The sequence below is a fragment of the Carcharhinus amblyrhynchos genome, chromosome 19 (genome assembly GCF_965287045.1).
Source record: "Carcharhinus amblyrhynchos chromosome 19, sCarAmb.v2.hapA, whole genome shotgun sequence".
Taxonomy (NCBI): domain Eukaryota; kingdom Metazoa; phylum Chordata; class Chondrichthyes; order Carcharhiniformes; family Carcharhinidae; genus Carcharhinus; species Carcharhinus amblyrhynchos.
The window spans coordinates 4,929,764-4,956,750 of NC_137342.1; the positions used below are offsets into that span (position 1 = coordinate 4,929,764).

Genomic DNA, 26,987 nt, shown 5'->3' on the forward strand with positions numbered 1-26,987 from the left:
GAGAAGAGGATTAGGAGAGGTTTAAATGTCAACAAAGAATGACAAGTTGATAAAGGAGGGTAGGATAAACTATGAAGCTGGACTAGCGCTTAATATAAAAAAGGATAGCAAGAGTTTTTATAAATACATAAAAAGGAAGAGGCTGGCTAGGGTGAACGTTGGATCCTTAGAGGATGAGAGGGGGAACTTATTGGTAGGGGATGGGGAAATGGCTGAGGCCCTGAATAACTTTTTTGTTTCGGTTTTCACGGAGGACGTGAATAATTTGCCAGGTGTTAGCGATGGAAAGATGGTTACTAGAGAGGTGGTACTCAACAGACTGGAGGGACTGATTGTGGACAAGTCCCCAGGATCGGATGGAATGCATCCAAGGGTTCTGAAAGAAATGGCAGAGGTGATGGTGGATGTCTTGGTGATTATTTTCCAAACGTCACTGGATTCCAGGGAAGTGCAGGAACATTGGAAAACAGCTAATGTTACGCCGTTGTTTAAGAAGGGTGGCAGGCAAATGGCGGGGAATTATAGGCTGGTTAGTTTAACGTCTGTTGTAGGAAAAATGTTAGAATCCGTCATCAAGGAGAAAATAGCGAGGCAGCTTGAGGAGAATTGTTTGGTAGAGCAGACGCAGCACGGTTTCGTTAAGGGGAAGTCGTGTCTGACAAATTTATTGGCGTTCTATGAGGATGTGTCTAGGGCGGTGGATGTGGTGTTTCTTGATTTTCAGAAGGTGTTTGACAAGGTGCCTCACAAGAGGTTATTACAGAAGGTCAGGGGGCATGGAGTTGGGGGGGTAGGGTGTTAGTGTGGATAGAGGATTGGCTGTCAAATAGGAGGCAGAGAGTGGGGGTCAATGGGTGCTATTCGGATTGGTGGTTGGTGACTAGTGGAGTGCCCCAGGGGTCGGTGCTGGGGCCTCAGCTATTTACCATTTATATAGATGAACTGCGTGTATGGTGTCGAAATTTGCTGATGACATCAAGATTAGTGGAATAGCAAATTGCACGGAGGGTGTGGAGAGTCTGCAGAAGGATCTAGATAGGCTGGGCAAATGGGCCAGGAACTGGCAAATGGAATTTAATGTTGGCAAATGTGAGGTTGTCCACTTTGGTAGGAATAATGGTAGGAAGGACTATTACTTACGTGGTGAAAAACTGCAGCATGCAATGGTGCAGAGGGACCTCAGGGTCCTTGTGCATGAGTCACAAAAACCCAGCCTGCAGGTGGTCAGGAAGGCAAATGGGATGCTGGCCTTCATAGCGAGGGGGGATTGAATATAAAAGTAGGGAGGTCTTGCTGCAGCTGTATAGGGCACTAGTGAGGCCGCAGCTGGAGTACTGTGTGCAGTTTTGGTCGCCGCACTTACGCAAAGATATTTTGGCCGTGGAGGGAGTGCAGAGGAGGTTTACTAGGCTGATTCTGGAGTTGAGGGGGTTGAGCTATGAGGAGAGGCTGAATAAACTAGGCTTGTACTTGTTAGAGTTTAGAAGAATGAGGGGAGATCTCATTGAGACGTATAAGATGTTGAATGGGATGGATAGGATAGAGGTGGAGAGGCTCTTCCCGCTCAGAAAGGACAGTAGGACTAGGGGGTATAGCCTCAAGATAAAGGGGGGGGGGTGGTTTAGAACAGAGTTGAGAAGGAATTTCTTCACTCAAAGGGTGGTGAATCTCTGAAATTCTCTGCCTGTTGAAATGGTGGAGTGTGCCTCGCTCAATATTTTCAAGACACACGTTGATAGGTTTTTGATAGGCAAGGGGATTAAGGGTTATGGGGAGAGGGTGGGAATGTGGAACTGAGCCACGACAGATCAGCCATGATCTTATTGAATGGCGGGGCAGGCTCGAGGGGCGAGATGGCCTACTCCTATTTCTTATGTTCTCTTCTTAAGTTAATACTTGACTGCAGTATTGAAGGAGTGCTGTCTTTTGATATACTAGCAAAATAACAAGGCACTGAAAAATATTTTTATGTAGCCAGTTATCATCTGGAATGCACTATTGAAAGATTGGTAGAAACAGATTCAGGAGTGGCTTTCAGAAGGGAGTTGGATACATAGAGGAGGAAATATTTACAGGGCTATGGGGATAAGAGTGGGGAGTAGAAACAAATCTCTGTAGATTTCCCCAGCTCAAAGAATTGAAATATCACAAACCATGTGTCTCACTTTCAAATAGCTGTGGAATCACCCTGTATTGCTTACATGTCTCTAAGCACAACTGCATGTTTTGAAGTTGCTTGTATGCTCTTTTGCTGGAGTGGTTCCTAGTCAGAAATTCACTTTCCTATGCTTTTCCTCAATCTTACACTGACATTCATCCACTGTACCACTTTTTCTACCCCACGATCACTTCTGCCCCTCAATTATGTCTGTAATTTTCCTTTAGGGAGCATTAAATCATTATTCATATTTGACTTCCAAATTTCTGGTTTATTCTGCCACCTATCCAAATCCATTTCCCCAGTATCTCGATCTTGAGGACAGATTCAAAGATGTTCACAGCAGCCATTTTGTCCATGTCGGTGAAAAAGACATCTGACTATACTAATCCTATTAGTCAGTGCTTGGCCCATAGTCCTGAGGGTTATGAATATCTAAATACTTACTAAACGTTGAGAGTTTTTGGCTCTACCAACTTTAAGGTGTAGGGTTCCAGATTCCGTCCACTCTGGGTGGAAAAAGTTTCTCCCCAGCTCCCTGCTTAGCCTGTCTTATCCTGACACTGATCCGCATCACATTGTTTTGAGATATTTCCATGGGGATGAGGAACCAGGTGGTATGCAGAAGTAATCATGGATTAGAAAGACAATGTGTCATTTTCAAATAACTGGAATCACCTTGCTACTGCATACATGTTTGAGCCCAGTTCATCAATGCTCCAAATTAATTCCCTGCTATTTGTATCAACTTTTATTCCAATACAGAAGCTTTTCCTTTAGACTCCCTCCTAGTGTCTCCTCTCACTTGTATTACTAGGGCATAAATATCATGACCTTCCTGTGTAACTTGAACTTCCCTGTGTCCTTTCATGTTTTGGCTGCTGCTCTGGATATAAGCTCTCCTGTTCTCGTGTTTCCTTTTTAAATTTCTCCCTCTCTCGCATATTCTGCCTACCCTAACCCTGTAGCACACTCTGACCTTCTACTCTAAGCGTTCCAGACTTAACTCTTAATAGACCTACAGCTTCCCATGTGTCTCTGCAAACTCTAAAGGGCCTCCTGGTGAATAATAACTGCCTGTTCCCACTTGCCAACCTTTGCTATCCAGTAGGCTCTGCTGATGGATCAGATATCACTGCATCTCCCTCCATGAGATTTACTCTTATGAGACAGGGTGTGGGGGGGGGGGGGGGGGGGGGGGTGGTAGAGACCATTGCCATTAACAAGCATGTTCTGGATGATTGCATCAACAGCATGATAGAAACTTGCAGCTTTTTCCAAGCCTCCATGCCTGACTTTATCACAATCACTTACCCTGCCAAAGTACTGGGTTCTTACTACAAATCACATCTCGACTATCCTGCTACTCTGGTATGTTTTCCTCCTTTGAGTCTCATTTTGTTCCATCCTTTTTTTTTCACTGCTCACTCAAAGACCATGCCACATTTCCCATTGAGATCTTCACTGTTTTCCTCTATCAGCCTCTGCTCTGAATGACATCACATCAGCAGCAATTTCAACTCCACCTTAACTCATTATTGCCCTCTGAGTGAGTTCACTATGGTCCTACCTCTAATCTCATCCTCCATGTGAATTCTGCTACACATATTTGTAACCAATTTATTGATTGCCATCTCACAAAACCTTTCTACTTTAGAGTAATCGCAGATGTCATTTTTAACTACTTTGTATCTCTTTCCACCTATATTCCTCTTTCAACACTGCTTCTTTGTGAATCCATCCTTACACTAAATACTTTCTCCTCATAAAATCATTTGAGCATTAGCGACAGAGATTGAATATTTGTAGATATGGTGCCAATCAAGCAGGCTGCTTTGTCTTGGGTGATGGCAAGCTGCTTGAGTGCTGTTGGAGCTGCAGCCATCCAAGCAAGTGGGGAGTAATGCATCACACTCCTGACCTATGCCTTGTAGATAATCCTAAAATGAAGGCCACATCTACCAGCCAACAGACATGATTGCCAATGAATATCTCCAAACCTTGTATGGTTTGGGGAAGTTGACAGAACTTAGGAAATATTGGTCTGAGGAATGGGATGATCTCTTACAGGACTCTTGGAGCCAGCGGACTGGTCAGTATTTAAAAACTCCAACCACCTTGAACGAGTACACCGCTACAGAAATTGACTTCATTAGCATGTAGAAGACTGCTGTGCCAAAGAAGCAAATGTTTCCCCTACTGGAAACCATGGCTGAACAGGGATATCTACTGCTTGCTGAAGTGCAAGTCTGAGGCATTCAAGTCAGGTGACCTTGACCTATGTAAGAAAGCCAAGATACAATCTAAGGAGATCCATCAAAGATGCCAAAAGGTACCAACTAAGCTAGAGTCCCAGGCTTACCCCACCAACTTAGCAAAGTCTACAAGACATAATAGCATACAAGATGAAGGCATATAAAAGAGCTGGCTCAGATGCATCCCTCGCTAATGAGCTCAATGCATTCTATGCCCATTTTGAGCAAGAGGTCAGCAAGAGTATACCCTCCACCCTTGAAAGCCCTGGATGAACATATATCTGAGGTCAGCATTGCAGATGTCAGAGCAGCCTTCTCGAATGTCAACCCACAAAAACCCAAAGACTTGGACAAGCATTTAGATCCTGTGCGGATCAGCTGGTTTACACGCACATCTTCAACCTCTCTTTACAACAGTCTGAGGTCCCCATCCGTTTCCTGAAGATGACCATCATCCCAGTACCAAAGAAAAGGCGAGCAGCATGTCTGAATGACTATCATCCGGTGGCTCTAACATCCATCATTATGAAATGCTTTGAAAGGCTGGTCATGGCACAAATCAATTCCAGCCTTCCAGACTACCTGGATCCATTAGTTTGCTTACTGCTACAAAAGGTCCACAGCAGATGCCATCTCCCTGACCCTGCACTCAACCCTGGAACATCGAGATAACAAAGTCACCCATGTCAGACTCCTATTTATTGACTACAGCTCAGCTTTCAACACTTATTCCTACAAAATTCATCTCCAAACTCCTTAGCCTGCACCTTGCTTGCTCTCTGTGACTGGATCCTGAACTTCCTAACTATCAGGCCAGTCAATAAGGATAGGCAACACCTCCTCCACAATCATCCTTCGCACCAGTGCCCCACAAAGCTGTGTTCTTAGCTTCCTACCATACTCCTTATACACTATGAGTATGTGGCCAAATTCCCCTCAATTTTCAAGTTTACTGATGACTCCACTGTAGTGGGTTGGATCTCAAACAATGATGAGATAGAGAATTTGGTGAACTGGCATGACAACAATAATCTCTCCCTCAATGTCAACAAAATAAAAAAAGATTGTCATTGACTTCTGGAAGCGTGAAGGAGAACGTGCCCCTGTCCACATCAATGGGGGCAAAGTAAAAAATGGTCAACAGCTTCAAGTTTTTAGGTATCCATGATCACCAACACCCTGTTCTGGTCCTTCCATGCTGACACTATAGCTAAAAAAAAACTCACTAAATAACTTTCTCAGGAGACTAAGGAAATTTGGCATGTCAGCTACAACTCTCACCAACTTTTACAGATGCACCATAGAAAGCATTCTTTCTGGTTGTATCAGTTTGGTATGGGCTCCTGCTGTGCCCAAGACCACAAGGAACTATAAAAGGTTGTAAATGTAGCCCCATCCATCACACAAACTAGCCTCCCATCCACTGACTGTACATTTCCATTGCTTCAGGAAAGCAGCCAGCATAATTAAGGACCCCAGCCATTCTCTCTTCCACCTTCTTCCGTCAGAAAAAAAATACATGTGAGATCACATACCAACCAAATCAAGAACAGCTTCTTCCCTGCTGCCATCAGACTTTTGAACGGATTTCCCTTGCACTGAGTTGATCTTTCTCTACACCCTAGCTATGACTGTAACACTACATTCTGCACTCTCTCATTTCCTTCTATGAATGGTATGTTTTGGCTGTATAGCATGCAAGAAACAATACTTTTCACTATGCTAATACATGAAAATAATAAATTAAAGAAGAAGATCACAGCACAGAAACAGGCCCTTTGGCCCTCCAAGCTGCACTGACCAAATCAAATAAAGATAATGCCTACTTTTATAGAATTGCTAAAAGGCCATTCAGTCCATCAAGTCTGCACTGACTACAATCCCACCCTGGCCCAATTCCCATAATCCCCAACACTAGGCTCAATTTAGCATGACCAATCTTTGGACTGTGGGAGGAAACCCATGCAGACACAGGGAGAACATGCAGACTCCACACTGAATGGCCCAAGGCTGGAATTGAATCTGGATTCCTGGTGTTATGAGGCAGTAGTGCTAACCACTGTGCTGCCCTTCTCAGAAGCTTCAATAAATTTCATTGCATTTGTGGTTAAAGGAATTGGCAAATTACATGGAGTGCTTCTTCCCTAGTGTTCCCTTATATTACTGACATGTCAAATTAGCAATGCCATTTTCCCTTACGTTAAAAGGCACGAGGGGATGTCTTGCTTACGTCGCATCAACAAAATGCTGGAATCCAGATACAAATTTGAAATATTTGTCACTGTGCTGGATGTGGGAGTCAGTCAAGGCTCAAATTTTATATCATTCTCAAATACAATACACCCACGCCCAGGAAATGGTGTAGGAAAACACCGAACTTACAAAGGGACTAAGGGCTTTTAGCTCATGATGGGAGACTACCAGTTGCAATTGATTTACCAAGTATGACAGACAACACCTTAGTGACTGTGATAATCATTATGGATTGAGTTCAAGTGGTTTGACAAGGATTAGGATAGTTCCACAAATGTACTACCAGGAGATTGGAGGGAGAATATTCACACTCTTGGCCCAGAGACATCCATTATATACTTGGTGCTTATGAAACCACTGCAAAACCATTAACAAAATGACATGTTGTTTTAAGCAGTTTTAATTGTAAATGTGTCCTTGCAGTCCTCTGGCTCCTCCCTCTCCAGGCATTCGAAAACAGGCTCAGTCCTGGCTTCCTCTCACTGTTGCAGGCTGTCAAAAGGGAATGAATTCTTCCAGCAGAGATAAATGAAGGACAGTGTCAGCCTCCTCCTGTCCGAGTACAAGTCCCTTCCCAGGAGAGAAAAAAAAGACAGGCACAGCAGCAGAAACATCTCCAGCAATTGCAGCTCCACCACCAACTCCTCACAAGAAACAGCAAAGGGTCAATTGCTGGCCTCCACTATACTGCTTTTTGGCTGTACACGATTTAATGGCATAATCACTAGTAAGGGGCAGCTGTGTGGAAGTTTAGCCCAGCATCTGCTTCATGGCTGAGCAGGCACAGCTGAATCATGAGGTCAGTTATTAGCATATCCAACTCATTCGCAGAGTGGACCCTGTTTCTCCCAGGTCATGAAGTGCAGAGCTGAGCAACTTATGACCAACCACAGGACAACTTAAGTCAAGGTAAAAGGCCACAGGATCCAAGTCTCTATTTTCTCAGAGGACTAAGGAAATTTGGCATGTCAGCTACAACTCAACTTCTACAGATGCACCATAGAAAGCTTTCTTTCTGGTTGAATCACAGCTTGTTGTGGTTCCTGCTCTGGCCAAGACCACGAGAAATTACAGAAGGACGTCAGTGTAGCCCAATCCATCACACAAACCAGTCTCCCATCCATTGGCTGTGTACACTTCCCACTGCCTCAACAAAGCAGCCAGTATAATTAAGGTCTCCTGGACATTCTCTCTTCCACCTTCTTCCTTTGGGAAAAAGATACAAAAGTCTGAGGTCACATACCAAGATTGAAGAACAGCTTCTTCTCAGGCTTTTGAATACACTTACCTTGCATTAAGTTAACTGTAACACTACTTTCTGCACACTCTCATTCCCTTCTCTATGAAGATGTTTTGTCTGTATATGCGCAAGAAACAATATTTTTCAGTGCATGCTAATCCATGTGACAATAAATCAAATCATATTCCAAAATTCTACAACTTCAAAACAGTTCCTATGGATTGAAGGGTGGTAAACTAACTGCACTATTTAGGGAGGGGGGGAGGGATTGGGATTACAGGCAAGTTAAATTCAAAATAGAAGCAAATGGTAATAATCAATGGGGGTTCCTTGACTGGAAGTTCCAGTGGAGTACCCCATAACACCTACATTCACCATGGCTAATTCCCCTAATCTACACATTGTTTTAAGTTTTATTAGCATCACAAGTAGGCTTATATTAACACAGCAATGAAGTTACACACTTCGGCACCTGTTCAGGTACACTGAGGGAGAATTTAGCATGGCCATGCATTTAACCAATACATTTTTTCAGGCTATGGGAGGAAAACAGAGCACCTGCAGGAAACCCACATAAACACAGGGAGAATGTGCAGAGTCTGTACAGGGCGTGACCCAAGCTAAGAATTGAATCCAGGTCCCTGATGCTAACTGCTGTGCCAGCATGGGTCCTTTGCTTTTTAAGTAAAAAGAATGTTTTTATTGAAAGTTTTCCATTTACCACAAAAAAGTAACAAATTCCCAAAATCTAGTACTAGAATCATTATCCCACATTAAACTACAGAAAAGACAAGCGAATATTCATTCATACATCCCAGTTGACGCACAATTCTATCAGATTGCAATCTCTGATAATTTCAACAAGGAAAGCATGTGTTCTTGCCTTTCAAAGCCCAAGGCACGTTAATCTCTGTGGGCTTAAGAAACTTGGAATATGTTATCTAGACTGTCATGCAAGACACAGGGCCCTCTCCGATAAGCAACTTAAAGATCCCAACGCAGTATTTTGAAGAAGGCAACAAAGCTCTCCAAACTAATATCTACCCTGACCGATAAATTATCTGGTCAGCACATTGCTTTAAGAGTTTGCTCTGCACAAAATGGTTCCCCCTTTTTTCTACATTAGAACAGTGACAACATTAAATTACTTCACTGACTGCAAAGGGTTTGTGATTTAAAAAGCAAAACACAACACACCAACGATATTCAAAGTAGCAACTTGTTTCCCCATTAGCTAAAGTTCCTCTCAAGAGGAATCTTTTTCAGAGAATCTTTAAATTAGCAGACGGCTGGTATTGACAGGGCATTTTAACTGCTTTTTAAAGTATCACATCACACTGCATAAGAGTGGAGGAAAGATAAGCTGTACCGAGAATAGCCACTAAGTATGGAACAGTTTTAGCAGAGATACAGCCATACAGTACTGAGGGATGATCTATTCAGGACAAGAGTTTATTTTTGTGTTTTCCAAATCACTGTTATTTTCAATATAAAATGGGGAACCACTTCAAAAAGGCAAACCTTTCAGGGAGGGTGGCAAGGTGGCACACTGGTTAGCACTGCTGCTTCAGTACCAGGGACCCAGGTTTGATTCCCAGCTTGGGTTTCCTCTGGATGCTGTATAAATGGACGTAGGTTTGGGGTGGCAGTGGTTAGCAATGCTGCCTCTCAGCGTCAGGGACCCGAGTTCAATTGCAGCCTCGGGTAAGTGTGTTGAGTTTGCATGTTCTCCCCGTGTCTGTGGGTTCAGTTGATTGGCAATGCTGATCCTCATGTCGGGGGGGGGGGGGGGGGGGGGGGGGGATTATGGTCAGTGCAAATTCAATGGGCCAAATGGCCTCCTTCTGCACCATAATCAAAATGCCAGTTCATTGGCTCAGTGTCCTTCCAAAAGGGAAGAGCAAGTTTTGCTGGATGTGATGACAAATGGATAAATTTAAAACAACTGTACTAATTCTATCTACTCCAGCTCTGTGCAGGAATTGCTTTTCTTTCTTTAATGTTTAAACTAACCAAACATTTCACCCTTCATGACCAAGGGATTTTTAAAATTTTCATTTATGGGATGTGGATACCATTGGCAAGGCCAGCAATTGCTGCCCATCCCCAATGCTCTTGAGGTGGTGGAGGAGGAGATGTTGCGGTCTGTGCAGTATACGCACACCAACATTGCAACTCCTTCCTCAGCAGCGAAACTTGCAGGCAGTTGGGTTCCAATGCATCTGCTGCCCATATTGGAATAAAAGAACAAATCATTAAATCAAAACAAGTGAAAGAACACATTTTGTTCAAAATTCAGTTTTATTCAAGACTATTAGTCTCATTAAGAAAATGATTTTTTTAAAATCAAATACAGTAGACTCTCTCGAATGGTGTCTTTAGGATTGTACAGGAAGCTTTAAGGAAGGTGACAAGTCTTTATAAATGGAGTTAGAAACCGATAGATAGTAAGAGCACTAATTAAATGAAATATTGAATTCTTAAACACAGCAGACTGACTGCACAAGGCAGGTTCCTTTGCAAGTGTCTTTAGGCTGTTGCTTTCAAACTCAATATTGCAATTTAACCACACATTTAACAAACTCCTTGTTGAACAACATAGGGTGAGGGGGCACCAAGCAACTCAAACAAATCGAAAATGGAACACTTCCATTCATGTTAGCTGTTCCAATTACATGGAGGTCCCCAAATCCTTATACATCAGGGTGAAGTACAACAGGCTATGGGTAGCAAGATATTGCTGAGAGAGTTTGGTATTATTGTGGCCTTTTGCTTTTCCTGGAGCTAGTAGAGACAGTCCACTCTTGAAATTCATATCACCAAAAGAGCAAGAAGCTGATTAGTCAGGGCAGGATTCTGAAAAACCCATAACAGAAACTCATCCCGCCATCCAATTCTTGCCCACAAAGTTAAAAAAGTCAAAGCAATCTTTGCAATTGCAACTTTAAATCAAAACACTCCTGAACTGTCTAATTTTCATCCAAGGTAAAAAGTCTGACAACGCCAGGTTTAAGTCCAACCGATTTATTTGATAGTAAACTCACAAGCTTGAGGTTTTACACCTAACCATCCCCATCCCCACACCCCACTTCTTGCCTCCAGACAACCACGCAACCTCAAACAGACCATTGTTCGCAGCAAGCTACCCAGCCTTCAGGAGAACGGTGACTACAACACCCCACAGCCACAGCAACCTCTAAGACATGCTGGATCATTGACATGGATACCATCATCACACGTGAGAATACCATCCACCAGGTACACAGTAAATACTCTTGCAACTTGGCCAACGTTGTCTACCTGATACGTTGCAAGAGAGGGTGTCCCGAAGCATGGTACATTGGGGAGACCATGCAGACGCTACGCCAACGGATGAATGAACATCACTCGACAATCACCAGGCAAGACTGTTCCCTTCCTGTTGGCAAACACTTCAGTGGTCACGGGCATTCAGCCTCTGACCTTCGGGTAAGCATTCTCTAAGGTGGCCTTAGGTGGTGCAGAGTTGCTGAGCAGAGACTGATAGGCAAGTTCCGCACACGAGGACAGTCTCAACAGGGATCTTGGGTTCATGTCGCACTATCTGTAACCCCTATGACTTGCCTGGGTTTGCAAAACCTCACTTACTGTACTGTCTGGAGACAATACACATCTCTAACCTGTGCTCAGTGCTCCTTCCACTCACATTGTTGGCCACTTTAGGACTTGAACAGCAGGTTAGGTGTAAAGATTCGCATTCTAATTAGTAATCTGTAAACTGTCTGTGCTTTATATGCTCTGTCTGAGGCCAGAACTCTCCATTCACCTGATGAAGAGGGAAACCTCGAAAGCTAGTGAGTTTACTATCAAATAAAATCGGTTGGACTTAAACCTGGTGTTGTCAGACTTCTTACTGTGTTTACCCCAGTCCAACGCTGGCATATCCACACCATGACTTTCATCCAAGGAGCAGACACAGATTAAAGACTCAAGCACTACTTCATTTAAAAACAGAACATCACCTCTTCCCATCAGCAAGATACAAACGTATAGAAACAGAAACAACACAGGTCCAGGCAACTGATGCATGAAAGTGAATTGATTTTTAGCAACTTCAAATATCAAAATTTGAGGAAAATGATTGAATTTGGCACAGACAGTAATATAGATATCATTCAGCTTCCAGAATGGAATCTCCAGACTACAGGATAGCAGTTGATTGATTAGAAACCTGGAATATTTGCAAACTCCAGGTGCACTTGAACTGCAGAATAAGAGGCATTTTCCAACCACAGAGAGCAACATGACTAAGGTGGGGAAAACATATTTGAGATTGAAAGCGAGCACAAGTGAAAAAAGGGCAAATCAGAAAGGAACAAAATTACACAAAATGGTGCAAGACGTGGAAAAGCAATAAATTTAGTACAGGAAGTTACTGTTTTCATTAGAAACAGAACTAAGAATATTGTGTTATTTAACATTGTGGTGGGTAGGGTAGGGAAGGGAATATTGTGTTTAACAATAGGAAAACTGTGATGAAAGACATTTGCTACAGAAATCTGAATCAGGAATATGCATATTTAATTAGCACACAAAATGATCAATTTTGAAAAAAGCTTCTAATCGGTTACCCAAATAATTCAAAAAAAGGGGGCAATTCATTTCTCAAATTTATATTTTCAAATCACGTTGATCAGACTTTCCAATAGTTTGAGAATTTCTCAGAATTTAATTTTGATGTGGAAAACATTCACCAGATGCCACATCATCATTGTAAAACACCAATATAGAAAGTCATTTTCACATCTGTGGCATGCTATGCATGGTAAAATTGAAACAGGATTAAATATACCCTTCTATATAATGCAATCTTAAAACAAGTTAGTGGCCTGCAAGGCATGTCTAACAAAATAATGCTAACATAAATCAGTGTATGGCTTTGGTTTTCAACACTATTTTACATCATAAAAAGTTTCATATCAACACTGCAAGTATTCATGCGAAGTATTTATACATATACAGTCTAACCTAGACCATTCTGCTTTCCAAAGCAGAATGCAATTTCCTAATTGACTGCACATGAGCAGAAAGGCCATATGTGAATGTCCATTTCATCTCAGCTCAGATGACATCCCTGATGTTTGGGAAGAGGTCACATACACAGTAGCCGTGGAGACCAGAGAGTTTCCATTCGTGTTTGGGTTGCCCAGTTTCAGCTTTCGCAAGTACTCAGCGTGTACCGGTTTGTGACACTGCAGAACTCCAATTGCATCTTCAACTTTAAACCACTGCCTTTTCCTTCCTGTGAAAGCAAAATTCAAACAAATAAACAGACTTTTGCAAATGATATCGATCAGGGAACTTTCAGAAAACAGAATGAATGCCCACAGTGATTAAACAGATACAAACTGAAGGGTGAGAGCACAGAAGGCTAATGGCTCTCTTTCAGACTGGAGGGAAATATTCAGAGGGAATGCAGGTTGAAGAGCTCACATTTGGGGAAAGCAGAGACAGAAACAGGGGACTAGCTCATCATCTCACGGGTCAGGGGAGTCAAATTTAAAACGTGGTGTTCCCAAGGGCTTGACATTAGGGCCATGTTCTTTGGCATTTAATAATTTCCTGAACTTGGGTATACAGAGCATAAGTAGGAACAGCCAGTATGGATTTCTAAAGGGGAAGTGGTATTTAACTATCTTAAGAGTTTTGAAGTGGTAACAAAGGAGTTGAGGAGGGTAATGCTGTTGATGTGGAGTACATGGACTTCAAATACTATTCAATATAATGTCACAAACAGGAAAAAAGTTACAGCTTATGGAAGAAAAGAAAGACAGTGGCAATGTGGATACAAAATTAGCTGTATCCCAATACAAGTGACAATAATAAAATCAAATCAAAAAAGTGTTGAAAAGGATTTAAAAAAATCAGAGTGGTTTGTATTGAGAATACACTGCTGGAAGTGTGGAGGCAGCAGGTTCAATTGATCCATCAAGGTGTCATTAGATTTCTTCAATGGAAACACAGGAGTACAGGGAAAAAGACATGGGAATGGCACTAAGTCATGATGCTCATCTGGGGAGCCAGTACAGACACAATGGCCCAAATGGCCTCCTCCTGTGCTGCAACAATTTTGAGATTCAGCTTATAGCTGAAAAAACAAACAGTATGATATCAATGCACTGAATTGCAAAATTAACAGCCACAGCAGATGAAATTAACAAGTGCAGAATGAGGAAAGACAATAAGATTAAACTATTTAGATTATAAAGGGGGTGGGGCACAGGGGCAAAGGTCTGCAGGTATATGCACAAAGATCTTTGAAAATGGCAGGACAAATTGAGAAAGTGCAAGAGGTCCTTAGTTTTGTGAAGAGGCAGAACAGGATGACAGAGGGGTTAATAACAAAGGATGATTGCAAAAGAACCAAGGGTGGCATTTTTTATAAAAAAAGTGAGCTTTGATCTGGAATGCACTGCCCAAAAGGCTAATGGAGGCAAATTCATTGAGTATCTTTCAAACAGAAAACTAGATAAATACTTGGAGATATGGGCAAGATACAAGAGGAAAGTGTAATTTATTGGATAATTCCACTGGAGAGCTGCCATAGGCACGACGAAACAAAAATCTAGGGGGAGAAAAAGAGGACTATCTAGCCCCTTGAGTCTGCTCTGCCATTCATTAACATGGCCGATCATCCAATTCAATAACTTGTTCCCATCAGTCGCAAGAGTTATGTCCAACTCCTTGGAAACAACGTTTTGGCCTCAACTGCTTTCTGTGGTAAAGAATTCCATAGGCCCACCACTGAAGAAATTTCTCCTCATCTGAGTCCTGGTTTATCCCTCATCCTCAGACTGTGATCCCTGATTCTGGATTTCCCTGTCATAGAGAACATCATTCCAGCAGGAGTTGAATGTTAAGAATCCAAACAGATCTTTTAAATATTTATTCACCAAACATTGCTTCCACAAGAGAACTCACCACACATCTACCAAGCTTCGTACACTGTCACAACACAATTCACAGCTGGTAATCCATCAAGTAGCAAGTGTCAACATACTTGTTGCAAAGTAGGTCAGTCTTCAGAAAGAGTGCATCACTTGGAGCTCTTGTCAACAGTGACTGAATAATTTTCATTACATGGGCTTCTGGAAATATTAACTGGCTTGAGGATCACATTTCACCCCTAGAATTCCTACAGTGCAGAAGCAGCATTCAACCCATCAGGTCTGCACCGAACCTGACAGAGCATCCCACTTAGATCTGATCTCTGTGATCCCACACATTTACCTCATTAATCTTGGGGGTGGGTACCAGAGCACAGAGAAAACCCACACAGACACATGTAGCACGTGCAAACTCCACACAGCCAGCCAAGGCCAGAAATCAAACCCAAGACAGCAGTGCTAACCACTGTGCTGCTCTAATTTGCCAAACCCCACTGAAAACAAGGTCATGTGTCCAGTCTTTTGGAGGAACATTCCAAATTTTTGCTTTCTTGTGCACAAAGTGCTTCACAACAACCCTGAATAGCCTTGTTCCAAGATTATGTCTTCATTCTACTTTGCTGAATGATAGCTTCCCTCTAACTATCTTACCAAATCCTAACACCTGAATCAGATCAATCTCAAATCTATTCTTCAAGGAATCCAAACCAAGTTTATTCAGCCTGTGGTCAAATGGACAAATTAGGCCCAAGATAAAACAGGACATTTTAAACTAATACAGCTAAAATCTGCTTCTGAGGTTACCACAGGTCAAAAGCCAACAGGGACACATACCAGAACACTTTCACTTCACTTTAATAGGAAAGTCATTATGACCCAAAATCAGAACAGACCTTGTATGTATTGAACGGAAAGGCTAAAACCTTACAATGGAAGAATTATGGGCCAAAACCCATCAGGAGGTGCTCCAACATTGTACATTCCTAGCTTCAGTCAGACTCCATGCTACAAAGAGATACATACAACTAGGATGACCTGGCCCAACCTCACTGATGAGGTTTGGGAGGGGGTGGGGGGTGGAAAAAGAAATAAAAACAGCCATATTCAAGATAAACTCCAGCGAAGACTCCAACAAACCTACTGTGACCTGGGACAATGCGAGATCCACCTTCATGCTGAGAGTTCAGCGAATTGAATCCAATAGCTCTAGTTGATTTCATCAGGTTGGCTAGTATCTATTTCATAGAATCCTTACAGTACAGGAGTGGCCATTCGGCCCTTTGAGTCTGCACCAACCACAATCCCACCCAGGCCCTATTCCCATAACCTCTCATATTTACCCATTAATCCCCTGGCACTAGAGTTAATTTAGCATAGCCTATATCAACCTAACCCGTGCATCTTTGGACTTTAGGAAGAAACAGGAGCACTCAGGAAATCCATGCAGACATGGGGAGACCATGCAAACTCCACACAGACAGTGACCCAAGGCCAGAATTGAACCCGAGTCCCTGGTGCCGTGAGGCAGCAGTGTTAACCACAGTGCCACTGTGCTGCAGGCAATTTGGAAAAGATAACAATCTTGTGCTTAGGTGACAGTTTCTTTCATCCGTAAGTGTTTTAATAAAGCAAGTTTGAACCACTTTTGTCTCAAAATAAAGGCACTGAGATAAATATAATAAACTTGTTCAAGTCTCCATACAAAATATTTTACAGGCAACAATGCCCTCAATTAACCCCAAGGTCCAGTCTCGATCCTGAATCTGCATCTTTCCACAGCCAATGCAGCCTCTTTGAAGCATGGCATCCAAAGCTCTGCTCTAAATGGGGTCAGATCACAGCTCAACTGAAGCACAGCCTATTCTTCACCCAACCCCAGGACTCCTCCCCTGCAAATTAAATGTCAACTTTCCGTTCTCTTGTTTTAGCATCACTAGAAGCTTCTTCAATTTAATGGCTAATAAAGTGTTTGTTTTAAAAGCTAGTCAGAAATATTGACACGATTTTTTGCTGCATGCCAGCTTCAGAAGAAGTGTCAGGAGCAGAATCGCAAGCTCTACACAATCTTTGTTGACTTGGCGAAAGCCTTCGATACTGTCAACCAACAAAGCCTGTGGAGGATCGTGTCAAAGTTCGGCTGCCCCCCAAGATTCATTCAGATGGTACGCCAGTTCCATGATGGCCAGAGTACTGGATGGCGGAGAATCCTCTGAGGCATTCCCAGTCACCAATGGTGTCAAACAGGGCTCTGTGCTCGCACCCACACTGTTCAGCATGACATTTACTGCCATGCTGAATGATGCCTTCCAGGACAGTGTTGCTGGAATCAGAAGTACAGAGTGGATGGGAAGCTCTTCAACCTATTACCAAAGTGAAGGAGCCTGAGAGACTTCCTCTTTGCCGATGACTGGACCTGGTATACTCGCTCAGAGCCAGAGATGCAAGTCAGCATGGACAAATTCTCCACGGCTTGTCACAACTTTGGACTCACCATCAACATTAAAACCGAAGTCATGCACCGTACACAGAGCCCATAAATCACAAAAAGGCAGGAACTACAGGCAGTGGACCAGTTCACTTGGCAGCACCCTCTCCCAAGCAGTGACTATTGATACAGAAGTTAACTGCAGAATAGCAAAGGCAAGTTCTGCTTTCAGTAGACTGCGCTCCACTGTATGGGAACGTCGAGGAATCAGCCCAGCAACAAAACTGAAGGTCTACAGCGCCGTGGTACTCACTACCCTCCTGTATGCCTGTGAAACGTGGACTGTGTATTGAAGGCAAGCAAGACAGCTCAATCATTTCCACATGACTTGTCTCGCAGAATATTACGCATCAGATGGAAGACAAAGTACCAACACTGAAGTTCTCTCTAGAGCAAGTTTACCATCAGTCCACACACTGCTGATGAGAGTGCAGACCCGGTGGGCAGGTCATGTCATCCGTATGTCAGACGAGCGCAAACCCAAGCAACTCCTTTTTGGGGAACTCTCTGCTGGAAAACACTCGCATGGAGAGCAGAAGAAACGTTTCAAAGACACACTCAAGGCCTCCCTGAAGTCGCTTGACATTGACACAACCACCTGGGAAACGCTGGCACAAAACCGCCCCACCGGGAGCTGCCTCATCCACAAAGGCTGTCAAGCTCACGAAGCAAGGTGTATTGCTGAAACACAACTTAAGCGCGAGCTGTGCAAGTCCAGAGCCACCAGCGCAACAACTACAGTGTCTACACAAGTCTGTCCAATATGGTTCCACCAAGATTGGTGGAAAATTGCGTGGAGGGTGTGGAGAATCTGCAGAAGGATCTAGATAGGCTGGGTGAATGGGCCAGGAACTGGCAAATGGAATTTAATGTTGGCAAGTGTGAGGTGGTCCACTTTGGTAGGAAGGACTATTACTTACGTGGTGAAAAATTGCAGCAGGCGATGGTGCAGAGGGACCTCGGGGTCCTTGTGCATGAGTCGCAAAAACCCAGCCTGCAGGTGCAGCAGGCGGTCAGGAAGGCGAATGGGATGCTGGCCTTCATAGCGAGGGGGATTGAATATAAAAGTAGGGAGGTTTTGCTGCAGTTGTATAGGGCACTGGTGAGGCCGCAGCTGGAGTACTGTGTGCAGTTTTGGTCGCCGCACTTACGCAAGGATATTTTGGCCTTGGAGGGAGTGCAGAGGAGGTTTACTAGGCTGATGCCGGAGTTGAGGGGGTTGAGCTATGAGGAGAGGCTGAATAAACTAGGCTTGTACTCGTTAGAGTTTAGAAGAATGAGGGGAGATCTCATTGAGACATAGATGATAAATGGGATGGATTGAATAGAGGTGGAGAGGCTCTTCCCGCTCAGAAAGGACAGTAGGACTAGGGGGGTGCGGTTTAGAACGGAGTTGAGGAGGAACTTCTTCACTCAAAGGGTGGTGAATCTCTGGAATTCTCTGCCCGTTGAAGTGGTGGAAGCTGCCTCACTAAATATTTTTAAGACACGGGTTGATGGGTTTTTGGTAAGCGAGGGGATTAAGGGTTATGGGGAGAGGGCGGGAAAGTGGAACTGAGCCACAACAGATCAGCCATGATCTTACTGAATGGTGGGGCAGGCTCGAAGGGTTAGATGGCCCACTCCTACTCCTATTTCTTATGTTCTGATGTGCCAGGACATTCCGTGCCCGAATTCTGATCAGTCATCTTCGGACACACCGCAACCAGCCTCAAAATGACTAATGGTGTTAATGACTCATCGATGACTACGGACGAACAACAGTTAGAATTCTCAAATTATAAGCAAAGATCATGACTTGTCGGTGGGCTACTGAGCTTGAGAAAAGGTTAGGTTTGTATCCACTGGAGTGAGTAGCAAGTTAACTTGATTGAAACCATTTAAGCAGAGGGGTACTGATAGGATGGATGTGAACAGGATGTTTCCTCTTGCCAGAGGATCTGGCAACTGTACAGGGCACTGATGAGGCCACAGCTGGAGTACTGTGTGCAGTTTTGGTCGCCGCACTTGCGCAAGGATATTTTGGCCTTGGAGGGAGTGCAGAGGAGGTTCACTAGGCTGATACTGGAGATGAGGGGGTTGGACTATGAAGAGAGACTAAATAGACTGGGTCTGTACTCGAGTTTAGAAGGATGGGGGGGATCTTACAGAGACGTAGAAGATAATGAAGGGGATGGATAGGGTAGAGGTAGAGAGATTCTTCCCACTCAAAGGACAACAGGACGGGGGGGTGGGGGGGGACTTCTTCACTCAAAAGGGTGGTGAGTCTCTGGAATTCTCTGCCCGTTGAAGTGGCAGGGGCTACCTCGCTAAATGTATTTAAGACACGGGTAGATAGGTTTTTGGTAGGCAAGGGAATTAAGGGTTATGGGGAGAAAGCGGGAAAGTGGAACTGAGCCACCTCAGATCAGCCATGATCTTATTGAATGGCGGGGCAGGCTCGGAGGGCTAGATGGCCGACTCCTGCTCCTATTTCTTACGTTCTATCTAAAACCAAAAGTCACTGTTTAAAAAGAGCGGTTGATCATTAAGACAGATAATGAGAAATTCTCTCAGGGTAATCTCTGGAATGGTCTTCCTCAAAAGGCAGTGAAAGCAGAGTCTTTGAATATTTTTAAGGCAGAGTTAGATAGAGGGCAGTGCAGTCAACATTGTCAAAGGCCTTGCTAAACTCCATGTAGACAAGATGCCACATGATAGGTTGTAGCAGGAGGTTAAATCTCATGGGATCCAGGGGAGGTAGCCAATTGGATATAAAACTGGCTTGATGACAGAAGACAGAGGATGGTTTTAGAGGGCTGTGACTAGCAGTGTGCCTCTGGGATCAGTGCTGGGTCCATTGTTATTTGTCATTTGAATTAATGATTTGGATGAGAATTTAGGTTAGTAAATTTGCAGATGACACCAAGATTAGTGACATAGTGACAGTGAAGATGGTTATCTAGGATTGCAACAGGATCCTGATCATTTGGGCCACTGGGCTGATGAATGGCAGATGGAGTTTAAATTTAGATAAATGAGAGGTGATGCATTTTGGTAGATTGAATCAGGGCAGGACTTAATAGTAGGTCACTGGGGAGAGTTATAGAACAAAGATCGAGTGATACAGGTTCATAGCTCCTTGAAAGCAGAGTCATGAGGGACAGAGTGGTGAAGGCAGCATTCAGCATACTTGGTTGGTTTCATTAGTCAGCACATGAAATACAGGAGTTGCGACATCTTGAACTTGTACATGACACTGATAAGGCTACAGTTGGAATATTGTATGCAGTTCTGGTCACCTTATTATAGAAAGGATATTAAACTAGAAACTATGCAGAAAAGGTTTACTAGGATGCTACTGAGTCTTGGTTTTGAGTTCTAAGAACATAATTAGGAGCCAACTGGCCCCTCGAGCCTGCTCTGCCATCCAACAATATCAATGCTGATCTTTGTGATCTCAGCTCCACTTACCCAACCGCTCACCATAACCCTTGATTCCTTTACTGTTCAAAAATTTCTGTCCTTGCCTTAAAAACATTCAATGAGGTAGCTTCAACTGCTTCACTAGGCAGGGAATTCCACAGATCCACAACCCTTTGGGTGGTGAAGTTCCTCCTCAACTCAGTCCTAAATCTGCTCCCTCTTATTTTGAAGCCATACCCTCTACTTCTAGTTTCATCTGCCAGTGGAAACAACTTCCCTGCTTCGATCTTATCTATTCCCATCATAATCTTGTTTCTATAAGATCTCCCCTCATTGTGAATTCCAATGAATGTAGCCCCAATCTATTCAGTCTCTCCTCAAACCAACCTTTCAACTCCAGAATCAACCTAGTGAAGCTCCTCTTCCCCCTTTCCAGTGCCAGTACATCCTCTTTCAAGAGGGACCAAAACTGTACACAATACTCCAGGTGTGGCCTCACCAGCACTTTACACAGCTGCAACATAACCTCACTGTTTTTAAACTCCATCCCTCTGGCAATGAGGGACAAAATTCCATTTGCCTTCTTAATTACCTGCTGCACCTGCAAACCAACTTTGGTGATTCCTGCACAAGGACACCCAGGTCCCTCTGCACAGCAGCATGCTGCAATTTTTTTACCATTTAAATAATAGTTCATTTTGCTGTTATTCCTATCAAAATGGATACATTTACCAACATTCCATCTGCCAGACCCTCACTCACTTAGACCATCTATATCCCTTTGCAGGCTTTCAGCATCCTCTGCACACTTTGCACTGCCACTCATCTGCGAGCTTTGACACACTACACTTGGTTCCCAACTCCAAATCATTTATGTATATCAAACAATTGCAGTCCCACTGATCCCCGAGGCACACCACAAGTCACTGATTGGTTAACCAATCCTCTATCCATGCTAATAGATTACCCATAAACACCATGCAACTTTATCTTATGCAGCAGCCTTTGGGGTGGCACCTTGTCAAATGCCTTCCAGAAAACCAGATACACCACATCCACAGACTCCCCATTGTGCACTTGTACAATGTTTTCAAAGAATTCCACCAAGTTAGTCAAACATAGCCTGCACTTCATGAACCTGAGTCTTCCAAATGGAACAATTTATATCCTGATGTCTCACTATCTCTTCCTTGATAGATTCAAGCATTTTTCCTACTACAGAAGTTAAGCTAACCAGCTTATAGTTACCCACCTTTTGTCTACCCCCTTTCTAAAAAAAAACAGCAGCGTCACATTTGCTATTTTCCAATGTGCCAGAACCACCCTAGAGTCTAGCGAATTTTGGTAAATTATTAGTGCATTTGCTATTTCCCCCACCCTCTCTTTTAGTACCCTGGGATGCAATCCATCAGGACCAGGCAACTTGTCTGCCTTTAACTGAGAACAACAGCACAGGAAACAGGCCCTTCGGCCCTACAAGCCCACGCCACCCATTTTAACACTCAGTGAGTGCCTCATTCCAATCCTCCTTCTACCTATGACTTTTGTCGACGTCTTGTGGACTCCACAATAAAGGGGTGCAAATTTAGAGAATTATATATGCACCGGATTAAGGGAGATCCAATTTAGGGACAATTTGTTAACACCAATCAGCCTAAAAGCACGTTTTTGGGGTGTGGGAGGAAACCGGAGCACCTGGAGAAAACCCACACAAGCACGGGGAGAACGTGCAAACTCCCACAGACACTGACCTAAGCCAGAGATCCGACCCAGGTCCCTGTAACTGCACAGCAAACAGTGATAGTCACTGAGCTGTCATGTTGCCCGTCCAGTTTAAGTATACACTAACGACTTTAGCCTCAGTAGCTTGCCCAAGACGACCTCTTTTGAGATAGTGATGGTTTCTAGATCCTCACCTGCCATAGCCTTCCCGTCATCCATTTTTGGCATGTTATTTGGGTCTTCCATTAAAAACCGAAACAAAATGCCTGTTCAATGCCTTAGCATTTCCTCATTTCTAGTTACTACATCCCCCTTATCTTCTAGGGGGATGGACGTTTACTTTAGTCACTCATTATATCTGTAGAAACTTTTGCTACCTGTTTTTATACTCTGAGCCAGTTTACTCAACATCCATCTTACCTTTGTAGCTTTTCCTGGCTGTTGACCTTTAAAAAGATTTCCCAATCCTCTAGCTTCCCACTTTGAATGCATTTTCTTTCAATCTGATACCTTCTTTTATTTCCAAAGAGATCCATGGCTGATTATCACTGGTATATACTTCAAGGGCTGTGAAAAACGGCTTTGAAAATCCTAAACTGTTCCGCAATTGTCCCACCATAAAGTCTTTGCTCCTCGTCTACCTTAACCAATTCTTCCCCTCATCCCTTTTTGGTCTCTTTTGTTTAAGCACAAGATACCGGTGTTGGATTTTACTTTCTCACATTCCATCTGTGTTTTAAATTCAGCCACACTGTGATCACTTCTTCCGAGAAGATCCTTAACTGTAAGATCATTAGTTATTCTTGTCTTGTTACACAGGATCAGATCTAGGGTAGCTTGCTCCCTTGCAAGTTCCATTACATGCTGTTCAAGGAAGTATCGTGGATACATTCTACGAACTCCTCCTCAAGGTTACCTTGACCAATTGACACGTAGATTAAAATCCCTCGTGATAATTGCTGTATCAGTTTTACATGCATCAGTTATTTCTTTGTTTATTTCTGACCCCACTGGTATTATTTGGTGGCCTATAAACAATGCCTATCAGTGACTTTTATCCCCCCTTACTATTTCTAATTTCCACACAAATGGATTCAACTTTTTTCCTCCCATAGAACCTATATCAGAGCGGTAGTGAGGTGATGTCATTCTTAAATATCATAGCTACACCACCTCCCTTAACTTCCTGTCCGTCTCTCCAGTGAGACCCCTGGATATTTAACTCCCAGTCGTGACCATCTTGCAACCCATAATCCCAATGGTCACCAAATGATTTGTGCCATCAACTCATTTACCTTATTTTGAATGCTGAGAGCATTCAGATAAAGTGCTTTTTATGCTAGTTTTTGTATCTTCTTTTTGAATTCTAACACCTCTATTAACATCTCCCAAGTTCTCTTTTCAACTTTTTTCCTGATTTTTGATGTAATTGGGATCTTCTTCCCACATGCTAACCTGCTGCTTTGCTCTCTATTAACCATTATACTTCCTATAGTCTTACTCTCCTCCTCCCCCCACCCCCAAGCTTGCTACTTTTAAAAGTCCTTATGACTACGCCATTTATTCTTTTCGCTAGGGCAGCTAGATAGACTGGGACTTTTTTCCCCCTGAAGCACAAGGCGGCTTAGGGGTCTACAAAATAATGAGGACCTTGAGATGAGCTAGATAATCAACACATTTGCCCAAGGGTAGAGGAGTCTAAAACTCGAGGCATAGGTTTATGGTAAGAGGGGAGAGATACAAAAAGGGTCCAGAAGGGCAATTTTGTCACTCAGAGGTGTGTATCTAGAACAAGCTGCCAGAGAGTAGTAGAAGTGGGTAAATTCTGTATTTTAAAAGCATTTAGACAGTTACATGGTAAGATTGGTATAGAGGGATAGGAACCAAATTGGGACCAGCTTAGTGGTTGAAAAAAGGGCAGCATGGACAAGTTGAGCCAAAAGGGCCTGTTTCCATGTTGTAAACCTCTGACTCTATTCAGAAGAATCTAGCAACATCCTTAGGGATACAGAAGAAACTGCAGGTGTTGAGTGTGTGGATTTCTGAGATATGGCTCAGACTAGCACAGCTCCTGCATTGGGTAATAAGAAAATCAGTGTATATAAACATTTCACAACAATATTATTCATCCTACAACATTTAATTTTCTTAAACAGTCAAATGGGAATTATGAAAATGTATATTTTAAATAATTAATTTGTTCATTTATTAAATAATTCAGTTGGCAGATTGAGATTTTAAATTTGAGCGATTAGCAGGAGGTGTCAAATTATGGGTAAAACACAGGTTTGTCAGAGAAATGTTACTGCGTTAACACAGCCTAATTCAAATTGGATTAAATTGCCTGCGGTTTTGCAATGTCAGGGTGCTCTCCTCAAGGAGAGAAGCATTATCCTGAGAGTGTACAGCTTTCAGCTAAAGTGGGAGGAAAAACACAGTATGATAGTTACAGTGACTGGGTTAAGTAGAGTCAGGAGGACGGACAAGTTTCTAAAGCGTATAAACGCCTGAATAAATATAGGGTTTTCATTTATCCAAATTAGCCTGCAGTATTCAATATCATTGCTAGTTCCAGAAGGAGCCTGCACCTCACTCCCCTCCACTTGCATGCAGCTGTACTGAAATTTCTATTTGGGTGGCATCGTTATTCTTTCCTTCCCTCCCTCCTCCACACCCGAGATCAGATTGAGTTTTAATTCAATAATGATTTAACTTTTTCATTCTAAAAAAGGTTCTTCATTTACTTTTGCAAAAACAGCACTTAAATGTCTTGGCTTAACACCCAGGTTTAAAGTGTTACCTACTCTAAATCACAATGATACGTACTTAGTTATGCAATCCACTAATGCCTGCCTTGGGGCAGTTTTCTTTGACTAATATTACACTAACCTTACTGGAGGTATAACATCATCAACTGGGAAGACATATGCATCAGGCAGTGAAAATATTTTGAACTTACCAATGTTTACGGAATCCTCCCAATCTTCCAGAATTTCAGTCACTACGAGAACATACACGTAGGTTCTGTGTTTTCGATCTCTATTCTATTGAAAAGGAAAAAAATGTGTTCAAGAGCAGTAAAGAGAATCTACAAATGCCGATATTATAAACACATGGAGGGGACGGGAGGGGAGGCGTGGTGACAATTGGCAAACTGTACGAGAGTTGTGTTTATTTGCCTTCATTGATTGGGAATCAGAGGTATACACTCCACAAATGAGGATACATCCCAAGAACAGAGCTTGACCAGAACAATGTTCTTTGGTTAGCAACAAAAAAAGCTCGAGAACATATCACAGAGAATCAGATATAAACTGGAGACAAGAACAAACTTGTGGCAGGCAGCACTGAGACTCAGTTTATTTATTAGTCACAAGTATGTTTACATTAACACTGCAATGAAATTACTGAGCAAAATCCCCTAGTCGCCACACTCTGGCACCTGCTTGGGTACACTGAGGGAGAATTTAGCATGGCCAGTGCACCTAACCAGCATGACTTTCGAACTGGAGGAAACCCACACAGAGGGGGAGAACGTGCAGACTCCTCACAGACAGTCACCTAAGCTGGGAATCAAACCCAGGTCTCTGGCGCTAAGGGGCAGCAGTGCTAACCACCGACACCATGCTGCCACTCCTTGCAAAATCAGGAGGCTCTACAAAATATTGTAGAAGAAAAATCTAGAAGCTTTGAAGATAAGATGGAACCTATACAGATTCAAGGGGATGAGGTGCTTGCTATCTTGAGGCAAATCAGAGTAGATAAATCCCCAGGACTGGACAGGGTATTCCCTCAGACCTTGAAGGAGACAAGTGTTGAAATTGCAGGGGCCCCAGCAGATATATTTAAAATGCCAGTATCCACAGGTGAGGTGCCAGATGACTGGAGGATAGCTCACGTTGTTCTGTTTAAAAAAGGCTGAAAAAGCAATCCGGAAAATTATAGGCCAGTAAGTTTGACATCAGTAGTAGGTAAATTATTGGAAGGAGCACTAAGAAACAGGACCTACAAATATTTGTATGGACAGGGACTTATTAGGGAGAGTCAACATGGCTTTGTGCGTGGTAGGTCATGTTTAACCACTATTAAAATTGAGGAGGTTACCAGGAAAGTGGATGAAGGGAAGGCAGTGGACATTGTCTACATGGACTTCAGTAAGGTCTTTGACAAGGTCCCACATGGGAGATTAGTTAGGAAGGTTCAGTCACTAGGTATACATGGAAAGGTAGTAAGTTGGATTAGACATTGGTTCAATGGAAGAAGCCAGGGAGTGGTTGTGGAAGATTGCTCCTGAGTGGAGGCCTGTGACTAGTGGTGTGCCACAGGGATCAGTGTTGGGTTCATTGATATAGATGACAAAACAATGATCTGGATGATAGTGTGGTAAGTTGGATCAGCAAATTTGCTGATGATACAAAGATTGGAGGTTTAGTGGACAGTGAGGAAGGTTTTCAAAGCTTGCAGAGGGATTTGGATCAGCTGGAAAAATGGGCTGAAAAATGGCAGATGGAGTTTAATGCAGACAAGTGTGAGGTATTTTAGA

General features: G+C 43.1%; 1 protein-coding gene across 1 annotated transcript in view; it reads right to left on the reverse strand.

The window, feature by feature from the left end:
• Window positions 1-11,409: 11,409 nt before the first annotated feature.
• LOC145355279 (diphosphoinositol polyphosphate phosphohydrolase 2-like) overlaps window positions 11,410-26,987 on the reverse strand; it is an 81,103-nt gene continuing 65,525 nt past the window's right edge. The window contains exons 4-5 of the mRNA XM_080207174.1: window positions 25,404-25,488; window positions 11,410-13,187 (exon numbers count right to left, since the gene is read on the reverse strand). Of these exons, the coding sequence (XP_080063300.1) occupies window positions 12,997-13,187; window positions 25,404-25,488 (276 nt within the window). The 3' untranslated portion in view covers window positions 11,410-12,996. The remainder of the gene's footprint in view (window positions 13,188-25,403; window positions 25,489-26,987) is intronic.